Consider the following 18,537-nt stretch of genomic DNA (forward strand, 5'->3'; position numbering starts at 1 on the left):
GGTGTTGCACATCATTCCATGTGCTGTCCTTAATATGACTGGCAATGCAGTAGGACTGCCTGCATCAGCACTACTACAATCATGTACAAATGGGCTGCACCATGATATCTCTGACAGCAGCAACTATAACATCCCCAGGGACATGAATTTTCCCTTTTACTATAATCCTACAAGGCCACGTCTGTGGATGCAATTTGCCCCTGGCTGGAATGTTATACATCACAGCTGTATTCTGTATCAGATGTATATATGAACATACTGAACATCATATACATATATCTAGTTTAAATGAGCTGTAAATCTAATACATTTCACTCAACATTATTAATACGATGAATTACTTTGCTATTGTCCACTTGGTGTCACATGAGACTTGCCTGGAGCTTGGCAGCTTCATGTACTCTCTACACGGGGAATTGTATTCTGCCTTCCTGCATGGCAATGCTAATGGCCAAGCACTAGCAAGAGAAAGCAAACACCAGAGAAATATAATCCTATCCAATGGAGCCCTCACATCTGATGTACCCTTCACATCCTGTAACTTACCAAAAGTGCCTGATTTACCAGAAATTCTGAATGGCTATTTAGGTATTCATATTATTCACCTGACAAATGGGCTCAATCACACAGCCCTCCGCCCCATGCCTGTGGATGAGCTGATCTTCCTACTAGGAAGTCAGCATGATCCACAGGCATCCAGTATTTACTACATGCAAACTGTGGGGCAGCTGATATTCCAGAAAAGAAGCCTTGCCCTTGAAAGGTTCATGAAGGGGCAAGAGCCATAGGCTCACCGTGAGCAAACACTGAAAGGAGCCAGTGTGTTTAAAAAGTCATCTAGGACACTGCTTGGGAAAGGGCTGGTACCTGGACAGCACCGAGTGCAGGCACATCCCTCCTCAGTGCACACCTTGCTGGGACAGCAGTACAGCTCTGTGTGTCTCTTTTAGTGCTCTCATGGTGAATGTTTGCTCACAGTGAGCCTATGGCTCTTGCTCCTTCATGAACCTTTCAAGGGCAAGGCCTCGGGTTCCACAGCGGAACAGCTTGGGAGTTAAACAACTATAGTGCCCTGTACTTGACATAGGATTCATCCATTTAGATTTATAGTTCGTGGCCCTTCGACTATAGACCACTTCCATCACTTCCCTAAGAATACCCTCATGCCCCTTTGCAGTTTCTACCATCACTCCTAGCCCCAGATGATCACTGCCCTGCTTTCTGTCTCTCTAGATCAGCAGCTCTGACCTTTCATATAAACGGAATTGTACAGTCAGCGTGATGTGTTTCATGGTGTAACATGTCAGTGTTTTATGCCTTTAATGGCTAAGTGACACCCCATTATATATGGATATGCATTTTATTTATCACTTGCCAATTGATAAGACACTTGGGTTGTTTCCAGGGCTATAGGGTATAAACATTTGCTTGTAATTCTTGTCTATGTTTTTCCTTGTTCCCTACATAGAATTGCTGGTTACATAAAAATTTATGTTTCCTTTTTAAGAGAATGTCTACCTGTTTTCCATCCTGCTACCAGGCGGCCATCTGAGAACGCTGGCCACTCTAGGTGCTAGGCAGCAGGCTGTTCTGTCCTCTACTGCAGGCTTCCTTGCTGGTGTCAAGTGGCCTCTCACTGCGGTTTTGATTTGATATTGGCAAAGACACTGTGTATCAACTCAAGCTCCCTCTCTGTGGATGTCTGCAGTTTGTGTTGTGTTTGTATAGTGAGATGCCTATTGACACCTTTTCCCCATTTTTCAAGCATTTCTCCTAGACCATGTGGCTTCTACTTCTGAATTACATCTCTTCTGAATTTAAAAAAAAAAAAAAATTTTTTATAGCAGGATGTGGTGGTGCACACCTATAACCCAGCCCTCAGGGAAGCAGAGGCGGGGTTATCACTGTGAGTTTGAGGCCAGCCTGGTCTACACAGCAAGCCCCCCCCCCCAAAAAAAAAACTAAACTAAACAAAACAAACGTCTACTTTTATTAAGTCAGCTGATCAGCTTCTGTGCTGTGGCTGCGTTTGGAAATCTCTAGTGACCAAAGGTCACGATCTTCCCTGAGGTTTTCTGGACTCAGTTCATTTTGTGTGACGTGAAGGAGACTCTGCTTTCATTCTTTTGTGCTCAGACTATGCTGCTGTGCCAACGCTGCTTGTTGCACAGCTGCCCTTTGCCCCATGGTCCGTGCCTTTGTCAAATTCCATTGACCATAGGCGGAAAGCCCTGTTTCTGAACCCTCGCTGTTCTGGTTTGCCTCTCGGTACCACCACACAGTTGACACAGTTTCCAGGTTTCACAGGTGGGACAATCAGTCTTCCTACATTCCTGTTCCAAAATTTCTTCCTATTTCACGTCTTTTGTGTTGCTGTGTAAATTTTTGGGAAAGCTTATTTTCCCCTGAGATTTTGATAGGGATTGTGATAAATCCAAAGCTCAATTCAGAAAGACTTACCATCTTCCCAATATTGAGTCTTCTAATCCATTTACTTTTAACTTCTTAAACTTTCCATCAACAATGCTCTGTAGTTTTCAGCATCCAAGCCTTGCATTTGCTTTCTTGGAAATATTTTAATTTCATTTCTGACCCTGATAATAGTATATAGACCTGCAGAAGACTTCTGTGTTGCACTTGTATCTCAGTACTTTGTAGGGAAATTTTTTTTTTTAAATTCAGAAGCCACCTACTGTACCAAGAAATCCATAGCTGCCTTCCAGCTGCATCAGGCATGTCCCCTCCAGCGGTTTGCACTCCATGTTTGAGAACAAGGTCCTTTGCTGGCGGGTGTAGAAATCTGAGCACCTCCTCTGTACGATTCCCCCTGAAGCCCACATCCCTGTACATCCTCCCCACTGTTGTTGCTGCTGTGCAGGCCACTATCGTCCTCCTGATTAAGATAAGAGCACTTCAGCCTGTCACCTGGGCCTGGGGATCGGGGACCAGGCAGTCTTCTGGCCCATTACCTGGGCACTGGTCTCACCCCAATACTATACCACTTTCTTAGTGCCTTCAGAGCACCTTAGTCCCAGGAACGTGTTTAGTCAAAGCAGACAAGTTGGAGCCACGGAAGGAGTGGCCTTAAAGTGCTGCGTGTCTGCTAACCTCTCTGGGATTCTCAAGGGTTCCTCACTTGGCAGAGGAAGAGAGATGACTCCCATTCTGGCTCTGGCCTATAGGAGCTCAAAGTTGCAGGAGCCCACAGATACAGCCAAGGTGAAGGTGGCTTAGGATGTCACACCTGTGGGATATACTGGGTGGGACCAGCTAGAGTGGGGCCCAGTACAGAAGCAAAACTTCCTCGGTGTCTTAATTTGTTTTCTGTTGTAGTAACTAACAATTTATAAAGCATGTGATGAGAACCCTAGATAACGGGGACACTGCAGAATCCTAAGGTAGTGCAGGGTGTCACGTGACAACACAGGAACTATGCTGGCTTAGGCTTTTCCTCTCTGTCGAAAGGCTTTATAAAATTGCCATCACAGGGGCCTCAACCACATTTACTACTAATTATTCTCAAAGGCCCCATATCTGAGTTCCACCACCACCTGAGTTTGAGGATTAGGTTTCCAATACTTTAGGTTTGTGGGACATATCTAAACCAGAGTGGTACTATGAGCTTACCTTAAGCAGCCCACCAACCTGCTGTCCCACTTCGCTCTACGCGAACCAAACCCTGTGTGCACCATTTAAGCCTGTGCTCTCTCCCCCTGCAGGTGTGGTGGGCTGGGGCTGGTGCTGGCCAGTGCAGGCTTCGGCATGCTGACAGCGCCCATCATTGAGCTGCACAACCAGAAAGGCTACTTTCTGCACCACATCATCTTCGCCTGCTGCACGCTCATCTGCATCATTTGCATCCTCCTGCTGCCTGAGAGCAGGGACCAGAACCTGCCCGAGAACATCGCCAACGGGGAACACTACACACGGCAGCCATTGCTGCCCCACAAGAAGGGAGAACAGCCGTTGCTGCTCACCAACGCCGAGCTCAAGGACTACTCGGGCTTGCACGATGTGGCTGCAGTGGGTGATGGGATGTCAGAAGGGGCCACTGCCAATGGCATGAAGTCCATGTAGCTTGCTGGGCCACACCACCATTCCACCAGTCCCCTGGGGCTTGAAAGGCTGGGGAAAGTTCACACATAGGTTTACAGACCAGAGAGAAGACACGTGGCTGGGGGCGGAGTCCAACTCTGCTGCCGACTCCACTCAATCGTGAGACTTTCAACTGGTGTGAGGAATTCTGTCTTTCCGGACATCTGAGGAAATAACCCTTTGAAGACTTTCTTTTCTGCCATTAAATGTTTGTATTTATTTTGGTCATTTTTACAAGAAGCACTTTATTCCCTTCCCGCTCACTGATCATGACGCAGAACCTCCTTCAGGAGTGAGGCAGGGTCACTCTGAGGAAGTCCCTGTTAGTGACCGACGCAGTGGCTGGTCCCCTCCCTGGAGACCAGACTTCAATCTCCTTCTCTACTCAAGGAGACAGAGGTCATTTGTAGGCCAGGACCCCTACCTCCAGGCTTGATGCCATGGACACTTGTGCCTCTCAAGTGGAGCATCCTTGGGACTACATTTTAGACAGAGGAATATGCACATGAACTGTTTTTTTGTTCCCCCTTAGAGTCTGTGTATTTTAAAGTTGGGTTCTTTCCTTTCTGTTTGTTGGGTAGTTTCCATCCTCTGTGTTGGGAAAGCAGCCCTCAAGTGTCATAAGAGCCAGCTTAATCTTTCTTTCCTTCAGGATCATCCTTTTGTACTTGATCTGGAAGTTTCTGTGGGGAAACTTCCATACTTCACCAGAAATCCTACATGATGAGACACCACCAGTTTCCTGACGCCGGGTTGGCTTAGTTAAAACCACAGTAGCTGTCGTATTGAGATCGGAGCCATGTTTGTTTCTGCTAAGACGCTTTCCCAGCCTGAGCTCCAGCAGCAAAGGTCCCTCTTCCCCAGTCAGCTCTGTTGCCGGCACTACTTGAAAATGTGGCCACTCTCAGAACTCTAAACATCAGGAAAATAACTGACAAAGACAAGTAGGGCAAATCCCAGAAGGGAGCCTCGCTCTCCCACACATGGCCGCCCGCCGCCCACATCTCCAGCACACACCACAGAGAGATCCAGCTTGGATGGCTGTCACTCTGACATCACAACAGTGCCCACAGCATCCGGAGGCGGTCCACCTCATGTCTTCCTCAACGGCTTCCTTCCTGTCACTCATTCAGCACAAAAAGGCCCTGGGCAGGAGTGCAGGTTGCTCGTAGGTGAGTCCGAGTGGCCTCTAGTCCCATGAAAGCAACAAGAAGTGAGAGAAAGCAATAACTCACCAAAGCTCAACTCCCATCCTGTGCCAGCCTCCCAGGATGCCCCTTATCTGTATCCCTCATCTTGCTCCAGACAGCAAGGCACCAGGGCTTCTAAGAAACCAGGCTCTGGGCCTCTTGCAGCAGCAGCTCAGGCACCAGCTTCTCTGGGCATTGTGGCTTCTTATCAACCATCTGCCTTGCCTCTTGCCATGCGTCTCTACCACACGTTCTTCCAGGGAAATCACGGTCTCAGGCCTACGTAGGCAACTAAGTGACTTCCAAGTGACAGTCGCTAGAATTCAAAGGCCAGAAAAGGGTTGAGTTTATCCCCTTCCAACTCCTTGTCTGGTCTGTTTTTTACAGTCTCACCTGCTTCTCTTCCACATCCGATAGACATATCAGCAGAACCCAGCTGCCTCGATCAAAACCTCATGAGGGTAGTGATGCAATATGCAGCCATGTTTCCAGCAGCTGGCCTGTGTTCTCTTCGATGTTTGAGGACCAATGTCTCTAAGAGAGAGGCTGTGTGGCCAGTCCCTGACACCTGCTCCAGGTCCTTTACCCTCCCTGGTGTTAGTCACCTCCCTTTCATGCCTTGATGTTAGTACACATCCTCTTTTCAAAGCCTCTCTACATCTGTGCAGCCTTTGCGTGCCAAACTTGTAAGATTCCTTTCACCTTTCCCAGGGTACCTGCTACCAAGTCATCTGACAGCAACCTCTTGTTAAGTATAGAAGGAGACATCCGCATAGTCGTGAGCAGCCTCACACTGGTTGTGCTAGCCTTCCTAAAGAAACACGGAAGCCGCACACAGAGTGCTGCAGAAATCACTAGAAAGTGGTGTCAAGGTACAGCACTTCCAACCTTCTTTTCAAGGACCTCAGATGACAATGGTAAAAACACTGGGCCTTCACACTGGCCCTTGTGGTGTTAATGGCTGCAGCAACCAGAGGCAAAACCCATCAGGGATGGGCAGAGAAGCTGCCACTGAGGCAGGGTCCAGGGATCACCAAGCAGAGGAGGTTCCGAGGGCTGACTGCTGGCCGTGTCTTGACCTTCATGTGGCATCCTCAGAGGAAAGCTGAGCAGTTCAGTCTCTGCTTCAGTGCATGGATACCTGAAGTTGCTAGAACACCTTCATGAAGGGAAGCCACAACAGGAAAGCTTGCTGGTAGGCAAGCCTTCTGTGTGGTCTCTGTGAGAAAGGCAGCAGGACACCCAGGTCTCAGACACACTGACCTAGCTCCATAGGAAGATGGCCACAGCCCAGCTCCCTGGTACCAAGCTGCCATCCCTAAGCTCAGTCCTGTGCCCCATGTGGGCCGATGCTTCCCAGGCACTGGCTCTCGCTGTGGGGCCGCTCCATCCCTGGGGAACAGTAGAAGGGATGTGGTCCTGCTCTCCACCTATCCCCCACCTGTTTTCATAAGTTATGCACAAATACGAACACCTGAGACGGGGCTAGATAAGTTCTTCGTTCTGGTCTTTATTAAGTCAAATATTATGAAGTATCTAATTATTAGCACCCAAGACAAATAGGTAAAAGGTTTAGATGTTTTTATGTTTTAAGACTATAATCACCTGCAACTGGAGGACAGGGCTGGTAAATGGGTTTGGCCACAAAATGGAAAGCAAGCAAAACCAGACCTCGTAAGGGGAGTACCACACGCAGTGACGACTACTTCCCGGAGCCAAACGAGAAGTCCCTGAACTGGAAGTGCCATTCAAAGAATCCCGTGACCATCACACACCCACCCCTGGGTGGCACGTGGGTTGAGGGAGGCCCACACTTCACCTCCTCCTTGTTCTGAAGGACACCACCTCACTCTAATGTATTGTGTGTGTTTTGGAGAAGCAGTACCGTGTGTTGTGTCTAGTGAGGAACGCTTCCCTACCTCTGTCCTCTCTGCAACCCGACCATGCGTGCTTTTCCTCCAAGAGCCGCGTGACTGTACGTGTCGATGGGGGCGGTGCCTGTTCATAGCACAAGTCTATGTTGAGCTCTGAACTGTCTTTCGCAGCTGCGTGTCTGCATGGTGTCGCATCTGTTGTACCTTTGGGGAAAATTTGTATGTAAATGTACAGAAATAAAAATGCTGCCCCATTAACAGATTTCCTCTGGAATGTCTTCCCTACCTCACCTGATGGCATCCACAAAGGGCGCTTCACTACCACGGAGGACAAGGGATAAATCCTCCATGTTGACCAGAGTCCCGCGTCACCACTTCCACAGCTTCCTCTGTAAGTGGCCTTCACCTGCCCTGGGGGTGGGGGGGGGGGTCCTCACTCTGCTTTATGAGTGAGTCCTAGTCGTAAAAGGCAGTCAGAGGCTGAGGTCCGATTAAACCTAAATGTTTATGCAGTGTAATTCTCAAACCATCTGAGACTTCGGCACACTTAAGAGGAATTTTTTTTCTCATTTATGTTCTGCTAACCGTGGCCTAAGGATTCCTAGGGAGGTCAGGGGATGACTATCTACACTGTGATTCTGTGAGGAAAGACTGATAACCCGAAACCCTCTTCTCTAATGTAGTATTTTTTAACAAGAAAACAATTATTTCTTTAATAAAGCATTTATACCAAACTCTTCTCTCCACAGCTGCTTTTGTGTCACTTGCTACTCTGTCCTAGGGAGCTGTCCACTGAGCTTACCACATTGCAGAAACACTGGCTGGTGCCCCTCAAGCCACAAGCACCACTACTCCTAAATGCTCTTATTCCTGCCCCTGCCTGACTCAGTGCGAATCCTGTGGAACTGTGCAAAATAATTACAGTGCCTGAACTGTCAGACCAAGAGGGGCCAGGGGGACCCTATGGATTAGAAATCTCTTTGGCAATGGTGGTCACCTTTTGTCAAAACATGGTACCCAACACATGAACCTCAGGTGGGGGGGGGGCGGGGGGAAGTGCTATTAGATCCCTGGTAGTAGCCAAGAAAATGCTAAGGGTTAAAAATGGCCAAAGGGCAAGTACTAGGGAGAAAGGGGAGGAGGAAAGCAGAGGTGACAGTGAGAGCGGAGTGGCCTGAGGCATTGGTGTCCATATAAACTAAGCTGAAAGCAAAACACTTTGCAAAGCATGTCTACCTACTCAACACAGCAAGTCAGGGATCGCTGCCAACCCTATAGGGACAAAAAACCAGACGCCATCAGGACCACAAATTTAGAAAGCTGCACTAAGGTTCAAATGTAGCTTTAAAACAAAAACAAAAAAACAAAAACAAAAACAAAAAAACAGCAACAACAACAACAACAAAAAAACATGTGCCAGGAAGGGTTAAAGAGAGAGCACAGGGAAAGCACTCAGACACTGTCAGTTCACAAGCCTCAGGCCCTGCCTAAGCATGCCCTAACCCTTACGCATATCCACTGCAGCTTTACCTCTCGTGGGGATGTGCGCATGAAGCCGTACCTGTGCGATTACACTTGATCCCCCTCTTCTCTAGCACTAAGCAGGAAGTGTTTGTTGCTTGCTCCCTTCTGTCCCTCCCCCATGCCCATCAGTTTGAACCTTTCGGCACCCGTACTAAGAGAAGGCCCAGGAAATAAACCCTTTAGAACAAAGTATAATGCAGCCCGAGGACAAAGCCAGACCTGTTTATTCCAACGTAATTTACACACGTTACAAACTCTTCCTTCTGCCGCTCAGAACTTTTCTGGAAACGTCTCCATTTCTTCCTTGATCCTATTTTCTACGAGTAATGTGAAGTTACTGTCTGTGTTGTTGAGATTGTAGCTGACAAACACCTGTTTACTGGTCTTCCTGGCTAAAAAGAGAAAAGTAAGTATGTTGACAGCCACGACCGAGACACTGTGAGTCCCGTGTTCCACAAACCTGCCTAGACCTGGGAAGTGCTTGGAAATAGAGCAAGGCATGGAGAAGATTCCTTAAGGTTGGAAATATAAACAGACATCTAGCCCCAGCTGGGCTCTGGAACAGGGGTTTTAGCACAGGCCTGGCAGTCAGCCCATCCTGACTCCTGTAGGAGAAAGAAACAGTGTTGAGGCCAGTGGCCAATGCTAAAATGCTCCCAGGTGGCCACACACTAGTATCTGGAAACCTCTATTGTATGTGGGGCTTTTGGCTTTGGAGATTTGGGGGATGGGGCAGGGTTACTTCAAAAACATTAAAATAATTAAAATATTGAAGCTCTCCATCACTACTGGCCACCTCTATAATTTTCCACTCTCCTTCTAAAGGTGTATACTTTATGCATGTACATATTTGTATATATGCACATGCATATGCATGAGTATGCACTTTCTAGAACCAATAAATAGGTGACCTAACTGCAAAAATAAAGTCCAGCTTAAGGCCCAGAATCTGAAAGACAATGCCTTGAGCAGAAACAGGCAGCAAGCCCAAGCCAGTGTTTCATTCAGCAATGACTGGGCAGTGGCCAGACCAATTCCGTTGGCCTCACCCATGCCCAGGACAGGGCAGAAACTACTACTCACCCATCAAAACACCAATCCTCTCTCTAGTTCAGTGACCTCACCCACATCTGCATGCAGAAAAGCAGGCAGTGAGGATGGGAAAGCCCCAACGCCATGACTAAAGCCTGCTGGAGACTACACCAAGCCTCAGCCAGGTTGTGACTCTGTGCTGCTCTGCAAGCCTTACCTGCCATCCCAGCAGAGATTCAGTGAGAGCAGACACTAACCTACCTTCAAGTCTGGGTCTCTCCCTGTTGAACCACAGCCTGAAAAGTCTATGGACCCAGATCCTACTTCGTAAATCAAAGGCAGGTAGGTCTCTGATTCTCAAAACACTTCTGAATTATTTTCTTTATTAGATATCCAAGACTATGCATATGGTTTGTTTGGGGCTTGTCAGGTTTATTACTAGTAGTAGAATTAGTATTAGTATTTATTATTATTATTATTATTATTATTGTTATTATTATTATTATTATTATTATTATTTCATTTATTTGGTTTTTCGAGACAGGGTTTCTCTATGTAACAGAGCCCTGGCTGTTCTTGACTCACTCTGTAGACTAAGCTGGCTTGGAACTCATAGAGATGTGCCTGCCTCTGCCTCTGCCTCTACCTCAGAGTGCTGGGATTAAAGGCGTGTGCCACCATGCCTGGTCTGTCATTTTCTTTTTTTTTTTTTTTTTTAAGGAATGTAAAAGCATAAATAAATGAAGAGATGTAGCCAGACATGCTGACACACATATCCCAAATCCCAGCACTTAGAGGAGGCAGTGATGGGAAGCTAACCCTAAAATCCAGGCCAGTCAAGTCCACAAAGATAGACACTGTTAAAAAAAAAGGGGGGGGGGAGAGGAAGGGGCTGGGGAGATGGCTCAAAGGTTAAGGGCCTTTGAGCCCTTATACTCTTACAGAGGTCCTGAATTCAATTCCCAGGAACTACATGGTGGCTCATAACCATCTATAATGTAATCTGATGCCCTCTTCTGGCCTGCAGGTACATGCAGGCAGAGCTCTGTATATATAATAAATAAATAAATCTTAAAAAAGAAAAAATGCATCCAGGCAGAAGCAGTTGTCGGCACAGGAGGCAGTGCTCACAGCACTCGCAGCAGGACCAGTCAGTTTGCTGCATGCAGTGGGCCCAGGGGTCCCAAACCTTGATCTGCTCAGCTGTAGCAGTGCAGCGGGGAGACCCATATGTCTCTCCTGAGCTGCCTCACCCATCCCATTCCTTTAGGTGTGGGAGGGAGTCTGGGAATTGCTAGTTTAGACAATGACATGAGAACAAGTAAAGTGTGGCAAGATGTGAGATCCACCACGGCCAGCCACAAAGGGGCCATAAAATCACACTGTGCGTAGTCTGTCCTCTCAGTGGCATTAGCATGAGGGTCTCCTCTCCCCACAGCGTCCACTGTAGTGTACTTGGAATCAGTCTACCTCAGCAATTCTCAGTCTCTAGGTCGAGACTATCAGAAAACATTTATTTCCAATGGTTGTAGGAACTGAGACACCGTTCTCTATAAAATTAGTTATGAAGTAGCAACCAAAATAATTTTATGGTTGGGGTCGCCACAAATGAGGAATTGTATTAAAGAGTCACGGCATTAGGAAAGTTGAGAACCACTGGTCTAATTGCTAAGAGGGCCACTGTGTGTGTGGCTCAATCTTCCAGACCCTTCTTTGCTCTGAAAGGTGACCAGAGCGCAGGGTCTCGTCATCCATGCAGAGCTGTGACACAGTGTTCATGGCCACTGAGAACCTGCAACCCAGCTCTTACTCTGTCTGCTTCCGCCTTCCATAGAACACATTATGCAGGGCACCTCTATCTTTCTTATATGTTCCTGATGCCTGTAGAGGCCCAAGCGAGCAGTCAGCCTAGGACTTTGCTAAGCCCTTAATCTGACCACATGCAGCACCAGACCTTTTGAAGATGCCAGCAGCTACGACGGGTCACTGAGTTACTGAGAAGCACCTTGCACTAAACCAGGTATCAGGCCTCCAGCTCACAGATATTTGTGAGCTAACTTTGCATTTTTTGGTATAAAATCTTTGGTGGCACACGCTGGGAGGGTGTTTTGAAAAGGCAGAGGCAGGAGGATCATGAGTTTGAGACCAGCCTGTAGAGATGGCTCGGCCATTAGACACACACACTGCTCTTGCCGAAGACTGGAGTTTTGTTCCCAGCCCCTGTATCAGGAGGCTCATGAATATCTGTTACTCCAGCTTCGGGGAATTCAACTCTCTTCTGGCTTCCATGAACACTGTACTCATGTGTTCAAACTCACACCCAGACATACATATATACACATTAAAAAACAAAAACTTTTATCTGTGGCATGCCAGACGAATTTTTGCCACCCTTCTCCACCAGGGACTGTTACTGCCACCTAACCCATCTTGCCTCCATATATATGGGCATTTCCATCAACTCTAAGTAGGCATGAGCACACAAAAATCTGCTTGACATGTGTGTTAGCACTTCTGTGTTTAAAAATACACAAGAGGGCTGGTGAGATGGCTCAACAGCTAAGAACACTGTTAGCTTTTCCAGAGGGCCTAAGCTTGATTCCCAGCAACCACCTGGTGGCTCACAACCACCTATGCTGGGATCTGATGCCTCTTCTGGCCTGCAGGTGTACATGAAGACAGAGCACTCATATATGTGAAATAAATAAGTAATTTTTTTAAGTATGTAAGGAAGCACTTAGAAGCAAAGGAGCATCATGTCCCCAACTGACTTTGATGTGATTCGGAGGCTCAGGAGAAATTGTTCCCTATAAACTCTATTACTTTTTAAATATACTTTATTACTTCCTAATAAAAAGTTTCCAAGCCAGGTGTGCTAGTACACATCTTTAATCCCAGCACTCGGGAGGCAGGGGCAGGTGGATCACTGTGAGTTCGAGGCCAGCCTGATCTACAGGGCAAGTCCAGGACAGCCAAGGCTACACAGAGAAACCCTGTCTCAGGGGCAGGGGCAGGGGCAGGGGCAGGGGGAGTTTCTGAAACAGGTCACAATTCACGTCAGTTTTCAGGCTAGAGAAGAACCCTGCAAGCTCCTATGACCCCTGTTCTCTCTGACCTCTGAGCCTGAAGTCTACAGTCTTCCTAAATTGATGCTGTTTCTCCTGGGCTGTGTGCTAAACTGTTCGTGTGTAGGTAACAGGTCAAAGTAACAGACCTTCCTACTTGACAAGATGACATAATTTTCTTTGTACAATACCAAACACAAGCTTCATAAAACTGGGATGGGGCTCTTTCCCTCCACTTACCTTTGGCCAGGGTTTGGGGGATACCCTGGGGCTGCTGGGCTCAGAAATAACTAGGGATGTTAGAAACACAAAGACTGAGCCATTGGTGAGGGCATCCTGTGCATACCAGCCATGGGCAACCGGGGCTGGAGAGCACAGGACACAAGTTATTCTTACCTGAATCACCTGAGTATTTGTAATTTTTTTTTTTAAGGTACATGTGAGAGCAGTGGAGCCTTCAATCTCATGCTCTTTGCTAAGCCCCATTCTACGATGCATTCCCTCCTCCAAGTTCTGCCTGTGCTGCTGAGACTGAGACACAGTCCTTCTTGCTGTAGTGACCTCTGCCACAGGCTCCACAGAAATTGCCATGAGGCCCAGGGAGCCACCCTGAGCAGCTGCCCCTGGGCAAGGTTTACTCTCTCACACAAGGAGATGATATACTCATTGAAGAAAAAAAAAAATCAGCTCATGGATTGAAGAGGGGAGCCAAGAAGGATGGTGTGAGTTCCCAAAAGTTCCCCGGGCTAATGATGATATTGAGACAGATGAGCCTGGTAAAGTGCAGATGTGGCCCATTAAAGACCCAAAGTTCAGATATTGGCTTCCGATACTAATGAGGCCGTTGCCCCTAATGTGAGGATTCTTTACTTCCAAGGCCATTTGCCCTAGGACATGAAACAGTGGGTCACATATGGCTATTGTCAAAGCATCAGCTATGGGCACATACCTAAGCGCTGGGCGAGGCCAGTGGAGGTTGTGTCAGAAGTGTCTCCAAAGAGGGAGGTGCACACAGGAATGGAGTCCTAAAGAAAAAGGAACAAAGAGTATACTGTGGGTTCTCCTTCCTGGTCAACCAGGCAGCTTTGGGTTCCATACAAGGTGTCAGGGCAAAGGAGGACACACGAGTGTCCCAAAAGGCTAGCATTTGTCCACAGCCAAGCTGGATGACCCTGACATAAAAGAGGCAGTAGAACAACAGGAAACAGAAGCCACTTGTAATCGGACCCACCCACGGGGCTGCTAAGGGTTTCTAGGCCTGATTTCACGTAAAGGGGACTGTTTTTATCTTACAAGCTCCAAAGTATGCAGAAGGGCATTCCAACCAGGAGGGAAGCAAGTGAACTCAAGCAGGCCACAGCAAGAAATGTGACCAGAGTCTGGGCGCCTGGTCCGCTTCCTCAGCTGAGAAGCAAGGTGCCTGGCTTCCTCAGGAAAGCCTACGAGAGCCCAGCTCTTGTCCCCCGGAAGGCTTGTGTCGACTTCTGATGGTTAGTAAGTGACACAGAACTTTGAAAAGACACCAGCTACCGGCATCCAAAGAGCAAAATCAAAGCCTTGTATGAAATGGTTGTGCAATCTTGTTTTGGCTAAGAAGCAATAAAATGTAACTCAGTGGTGTGCTTGCCTAGCATGCACAAGTCCTTGGGTTCAATATCTAGCAAGGAAAAAAAAAACTTTGTTTGAACAGGAAAAGGTCCTCTCAGTAACCTGCGCGCTGGGGTTTGGTACCCGTGCCTCACTGTCCAGGTGGAGACAACTGATGGAGTATCTCCCAGATGGTGTGGCAGGACACAGAGATCAAGTAATTCTTCTCTTAAAATAATGTCACTTTCAAAATTTCTTCAGGTATATAGCAAACAAGATTTTTTAAGAAAGGCAAGGAATTAATGAATCATTTCTGTCTTTTTTGTTGTTGTTGTTGTTGTTGAAAAAGATACAAAAGTATAATTGTAAACCTGCTATTTACAGACTCAAGAGTTCAACACTGAGCTGAAATATAGCCTCCTGAAGTAAATTACCAGCTGGCTTTGTTGCACCACAAATTAACTTTTAAATTCCATCCTGTGGGCTAGAGAGATGGCTCAGAGGTTAAGAGCACTGGCTGTTCTTGCAAAGGTCTTGAGTTCAATTCCTAGCAACCACATGGTGGCTCACAACCATCTATAATGAGATCTGGTGCCCTCTTCAGGCCTGCAGGTGTACATGCAGTTAGAATATTATATACATAATAAATAAATAAATCTTTTTTTTAAAATCCCATGTTGTTGCTGTTCTTACTATAGTTCATTACTTTCAAATAGGATATTGGTCTCTCAGTAGACATACACTCAAGGACACATTTACTAAGGTGGGAGCGTCTCCTTCAACTCCCTGCCATAGGTCAGGAATACCTTACATACCAGCCCAGCCACCACAGGATAGTTTGGCCTAGCATCATCCCTTCTGGGTACCAAACCCCCTGCTCCTACCAAGACAGGCCAACTAGAGAAGCAACTTCATCCTGTGATTTCTGTTCGCCACAGTTTGTTGTGAGTGTAAGAGGTTTAGAGGGAAGGACACACACACATTCTTTGACACTGTCCTCCATGGACAAACACATCTTTTTCTAGGAATGAAAATAGTAAATAGTTTAGGTGTCAATGGCCACAAGTCCTCTAGTAGAACTGTTCAACCCTGCCATCAAAACACAAAGGCTGCCATAGTCCCTATTTGCATAGACAGATGTGGCCATGTTTTAGCAAAACTTCATTACATAGTAGGTCCTTACCGCCTGACTGGTAACAATTGAGGACTCCTGAAGAGCTCTCAACCATTCTCCAAATGACTTAATAATAGCCTGAGAGGCACTAGACACAAAGCTCACCTTGGAACACTAAAACTTCAGAGGAGACCAGCATTGCAGGGAAGAACACTAAGAGACAGCAGGCCCTGTGGGGACTGCTAGAAACTCAGGCTCGTATCCTGAGTTCATCGTTAGCAGAGGAACAGCGATGTCTGACCTGTCTTTTTTTTTTTTTTTTGCCTATGTGTAGTGTGTATGATGCGTATGCATGTATGTATGCACGTTCCTAAATGTGACTGCATATGTATGCAAGTTCATATGCATGTGCTCACACACTGTGAGCTCACACCAAAGTCTGGGGATCCCGTCATCCAAAACACATGGTATATTCAAAGAAGAGACGATGACAGGTGATTTCAATCAGTGGTGGAGAACTTGCATAGCATACGCAAAGCCTTGTATTGGATCCCCAGCCCTGGAGATGGGGGTGTGGGGGGAGGGGCTCACTAGAGCAAGAGCCCTCTCAAAAGAGAAGACATCCATACACACACACACACACACACACACGCACGCACGCACGCACGCACGCACGCACGCACGCACGCGCAGGGCGAAAACAGTCATGAGATGTGGTAAGGAAGACTACAGTGTGTGCTGGGCGGTGGTAGCGCACGCCTTTAATCCTAGCACTTGGGAGGCAGAAGTAGGTGGATTGCCGTGAGTTCGAGGTCAGCCTTGTCTACAAAGCGAGTCCAGGACAGCCAAGGCTACACAGAGAAACCCCGTCTCGAAAAACAAAACAAAACAAAAAAATAAAAGCAGACTACAGTGTGGCATCTAACAGGCAAGGGCTAACAAAGATTGCAGCCAACCACCTGACGCTGAGGGCCAGAAAGAGCCGGTGGGTTCAATCTGAACTTGGGCTCTCCATAAGCTAGAAAACAAATCAGTGCTTTATTCCACACAGTTAAGGGCACTTTGTTACAACAGCCCTAGGAAAGGCTTGCAGACAGCAAGGGAGGTAGGGGCAGAAAAGGAGAGGTTTTTAGCTTTGGGTGACAGGCATGAAGGAGTGGAACCAGCTTCTGTTTTCACTGACAGAAGTGCCCAGGGTTTAATGACTCTGAGCACAAGCGGGAAGGGCCAAGGACAGCCAAAGAGCACTCGAATAGATGGGGTTGCCAATACGGAGATGAAGGGCTGTGGGAGCAGCAGGTGAAGGGGAGAAAATTTGGTCTTGAATCTGTCGGCCAAGTACCTATCAGACATTCAAATCTAAGCTCCAAGTTCAGAAAAAAATAAGTCGTTTAAACCCACTGTAAATGTTAAACTTCGGAGTGCCTGAAAACAGGCCGATGACACGCACGCGCACACCCACCTAGGGGGTAGTGCAAGGACAGCAGACGTTCTAGTGGGCTCAGAGCTCAGGGGCTGCGCTGAATTCCCTTTAAGGTGCGGGCTGACTCCAGAGTTCCCCTCCAGACAAGAAGCGGGGCAGGCCTGGGAGATTCTAGCCCCAGGTCTTCACGGAAGGACTTGGCCACACTCACTCCCACCAGTCTCTCTCCTCCCAGACCCCAGCACTGCGGGCCCCACCTGTCACCCTCCATCCCGGACCCCCTACCTTGAAGTCCACCAGTTCCCCCCCTCTGTCTAGGCCCCGCCCCCAGGTCCCAACCAAGTTCCTGGACCACCCCGTTCCTGTCCAGGCCCCGCCCACACTCACGTAGCGGCTGCACATGGCCACTGCGAGGTTGCGTAGATGCGGCGTTGCCCCCACCCAGAGGAAGAGCGAGTCTGTCAACCGCATGACATGGAAGTGGACGAGCTGCTCCCACAGCCTTGCACTAAAGTTGTGAAGCAATACGTCCGCGCCCGCGGCGGCCCGTGGCTCTTCCATTCCCGCCAGCTACCCGGGCCTCAGCACAGAAACCAGGCTTGCGCGCGAGGCCAGACCAGAGAGAGCGAGCGCGGAGAAGCCGAACGCTCTTTCACTTTCAGATGCGCGCGCTGGGGTGGGGCGGGGCGAGCGTAAGGGGGCGGGGTCTAGAGGATAGCCTTGCCGGCTCTAGACCCAGTGCCTTCACAGAAGGTACATCCTGGGAGAAGACCCAGCCTCGCCTAGGGGTTTGACAGCGGCTTCTGGGGACCCACTGAACTACCCTTGTCCTTTCCCTTCTCCCTAGGAGGCCATGTTAGTGGGCTGAAACCAGTCTGGCATCTTCCTTTGCCCAGACATTCACTCTGAGCGCTTTAGCATCTGCTGTAAGCCTCGGGCGTAGCTTACCCTACTTAACAGCGAAGATGCTAGGAGAAAACGTGAAAAGAAATTGCGGAAACCATGGCGAGAGGACCACAGGCTCTTTAGAGACAGGCATGAACACCCGAGCTACTATCGTGTAAAGCACAGGACTTGATCTAAAACCTTTAACTTCTCTGACTCGGTTTCCTAGTAGGTGGCCCTGTGGGATGAAGTGTGTCATTGAGGAAAATCTCTGTACCTGTGAGCCAGCCCCAACTACGTGGTTTCCTTTATAAGAGCTGCTGCTGTAATGATGGCAGAAGAGGGGGGTTGGAACTGGGTTTAAACAGTTAAGTGCTACCACGTGGATGCTGGGAATTGAACACAGGTTCTCTGGAAGATCAACCAGTGCTCTTAACCACTGAGCCATTTCTTTAGCCTCGCCCATTTTTAAATTCAATGTTAGTCTAATTGAATCCTCAAAACTTCTATATGGTTTTCAGAATTATTCATATATTCTTACTGTAAGTTCTATATAAGACATTTTCTCTATAGTCTTCTAGTCTGTACAAAGAGGAAACAGTCATGCTACTCGTGGGCATTTTCTACGAGAAGTGGAAGCACACAGGGGCTTAGCTATATAGCAGTTTTACTCTAAAATCCAGAAGACAACTGAAACAACCCACTTGAACAACAACCCATGAACGGATAAACAAATGGTTGTATCCAG

At 47.8% G+C, this 18,537-nt stretch overlaps 2 protein-coding genes across 4 annotated transcripts in view; one reads left to right on the forward strand and one right to left on the reverse strand.

The window, feature by feature from the left end:
- The window catches only part of SLC22A23 (solute carrier family 22 member 23), a 164,745-nt gene extending 156,852 nt beyond the window's left edge, over positions 1–7,893 (forward strand). For both annotated transcript variants that reach the window (XM_084797190.1, XM_084797191.1), the window contains one exon: positions 3,720–7,893. In XM_084797190.1, coding sequence (XP_084653316.1) covers positions 3,720–4,077 — 358 coding nt within the window. In that variant the 3' untranslated portion in view covers positions 4,078–7,893. The remainder of the gene's footprint in view (positions 1–3,719) is intronic.
- Positions 7,894–8,889: 996 nt separating this feature from the next.
- Positions 8,890–17,575, reverse strand: PSMG4 (proteasome assembly chaperone 4). 2 transcript variants are annotated; one of them, XM_084797198.1, is made up of 3 exons: positions 17,292–17,568; positions 13,730–13,805; positions 8,890–9,075 (listed from the first exon to the last, which is right to left on the reverse strand). In XM_084797198.1, exons 1-3 carry the CDS (start codon positions 17,463–17,465, stop codon positions 8,954–8,956), a joined length of 372 nt encoding a protein of 123 aa, XP_084653324.1. In that variant the 5' UTR covers positions 17,466–17,568; the 3' UTR covers positions 8,890–8,953. The 2 variants fall into 2 exon arrangements, with proteins under 2 accessions (XP_084653324.1, XP_084653325.1); XM_084797199.1 differs by lacking the exon at positions 13,730–13,805 and having other exon boundaries at positions 17,292–17,575.
- Between the last annotated feature and the right edge of the window lie 962 nt (positions 17,576–18,537).

The sequence above is a fragment of the Acomys minous genome (assembly GCF_964271855.1).
Source record: "Acomys minous genome assembly, chromosome: 9".
Taxonomy (NCBI): domain Eukaryota; kingdom Metazoa; phylum Chordata; class Mammalia; order Rodentia; family Muridae; genus Acomys; species Acomys minous.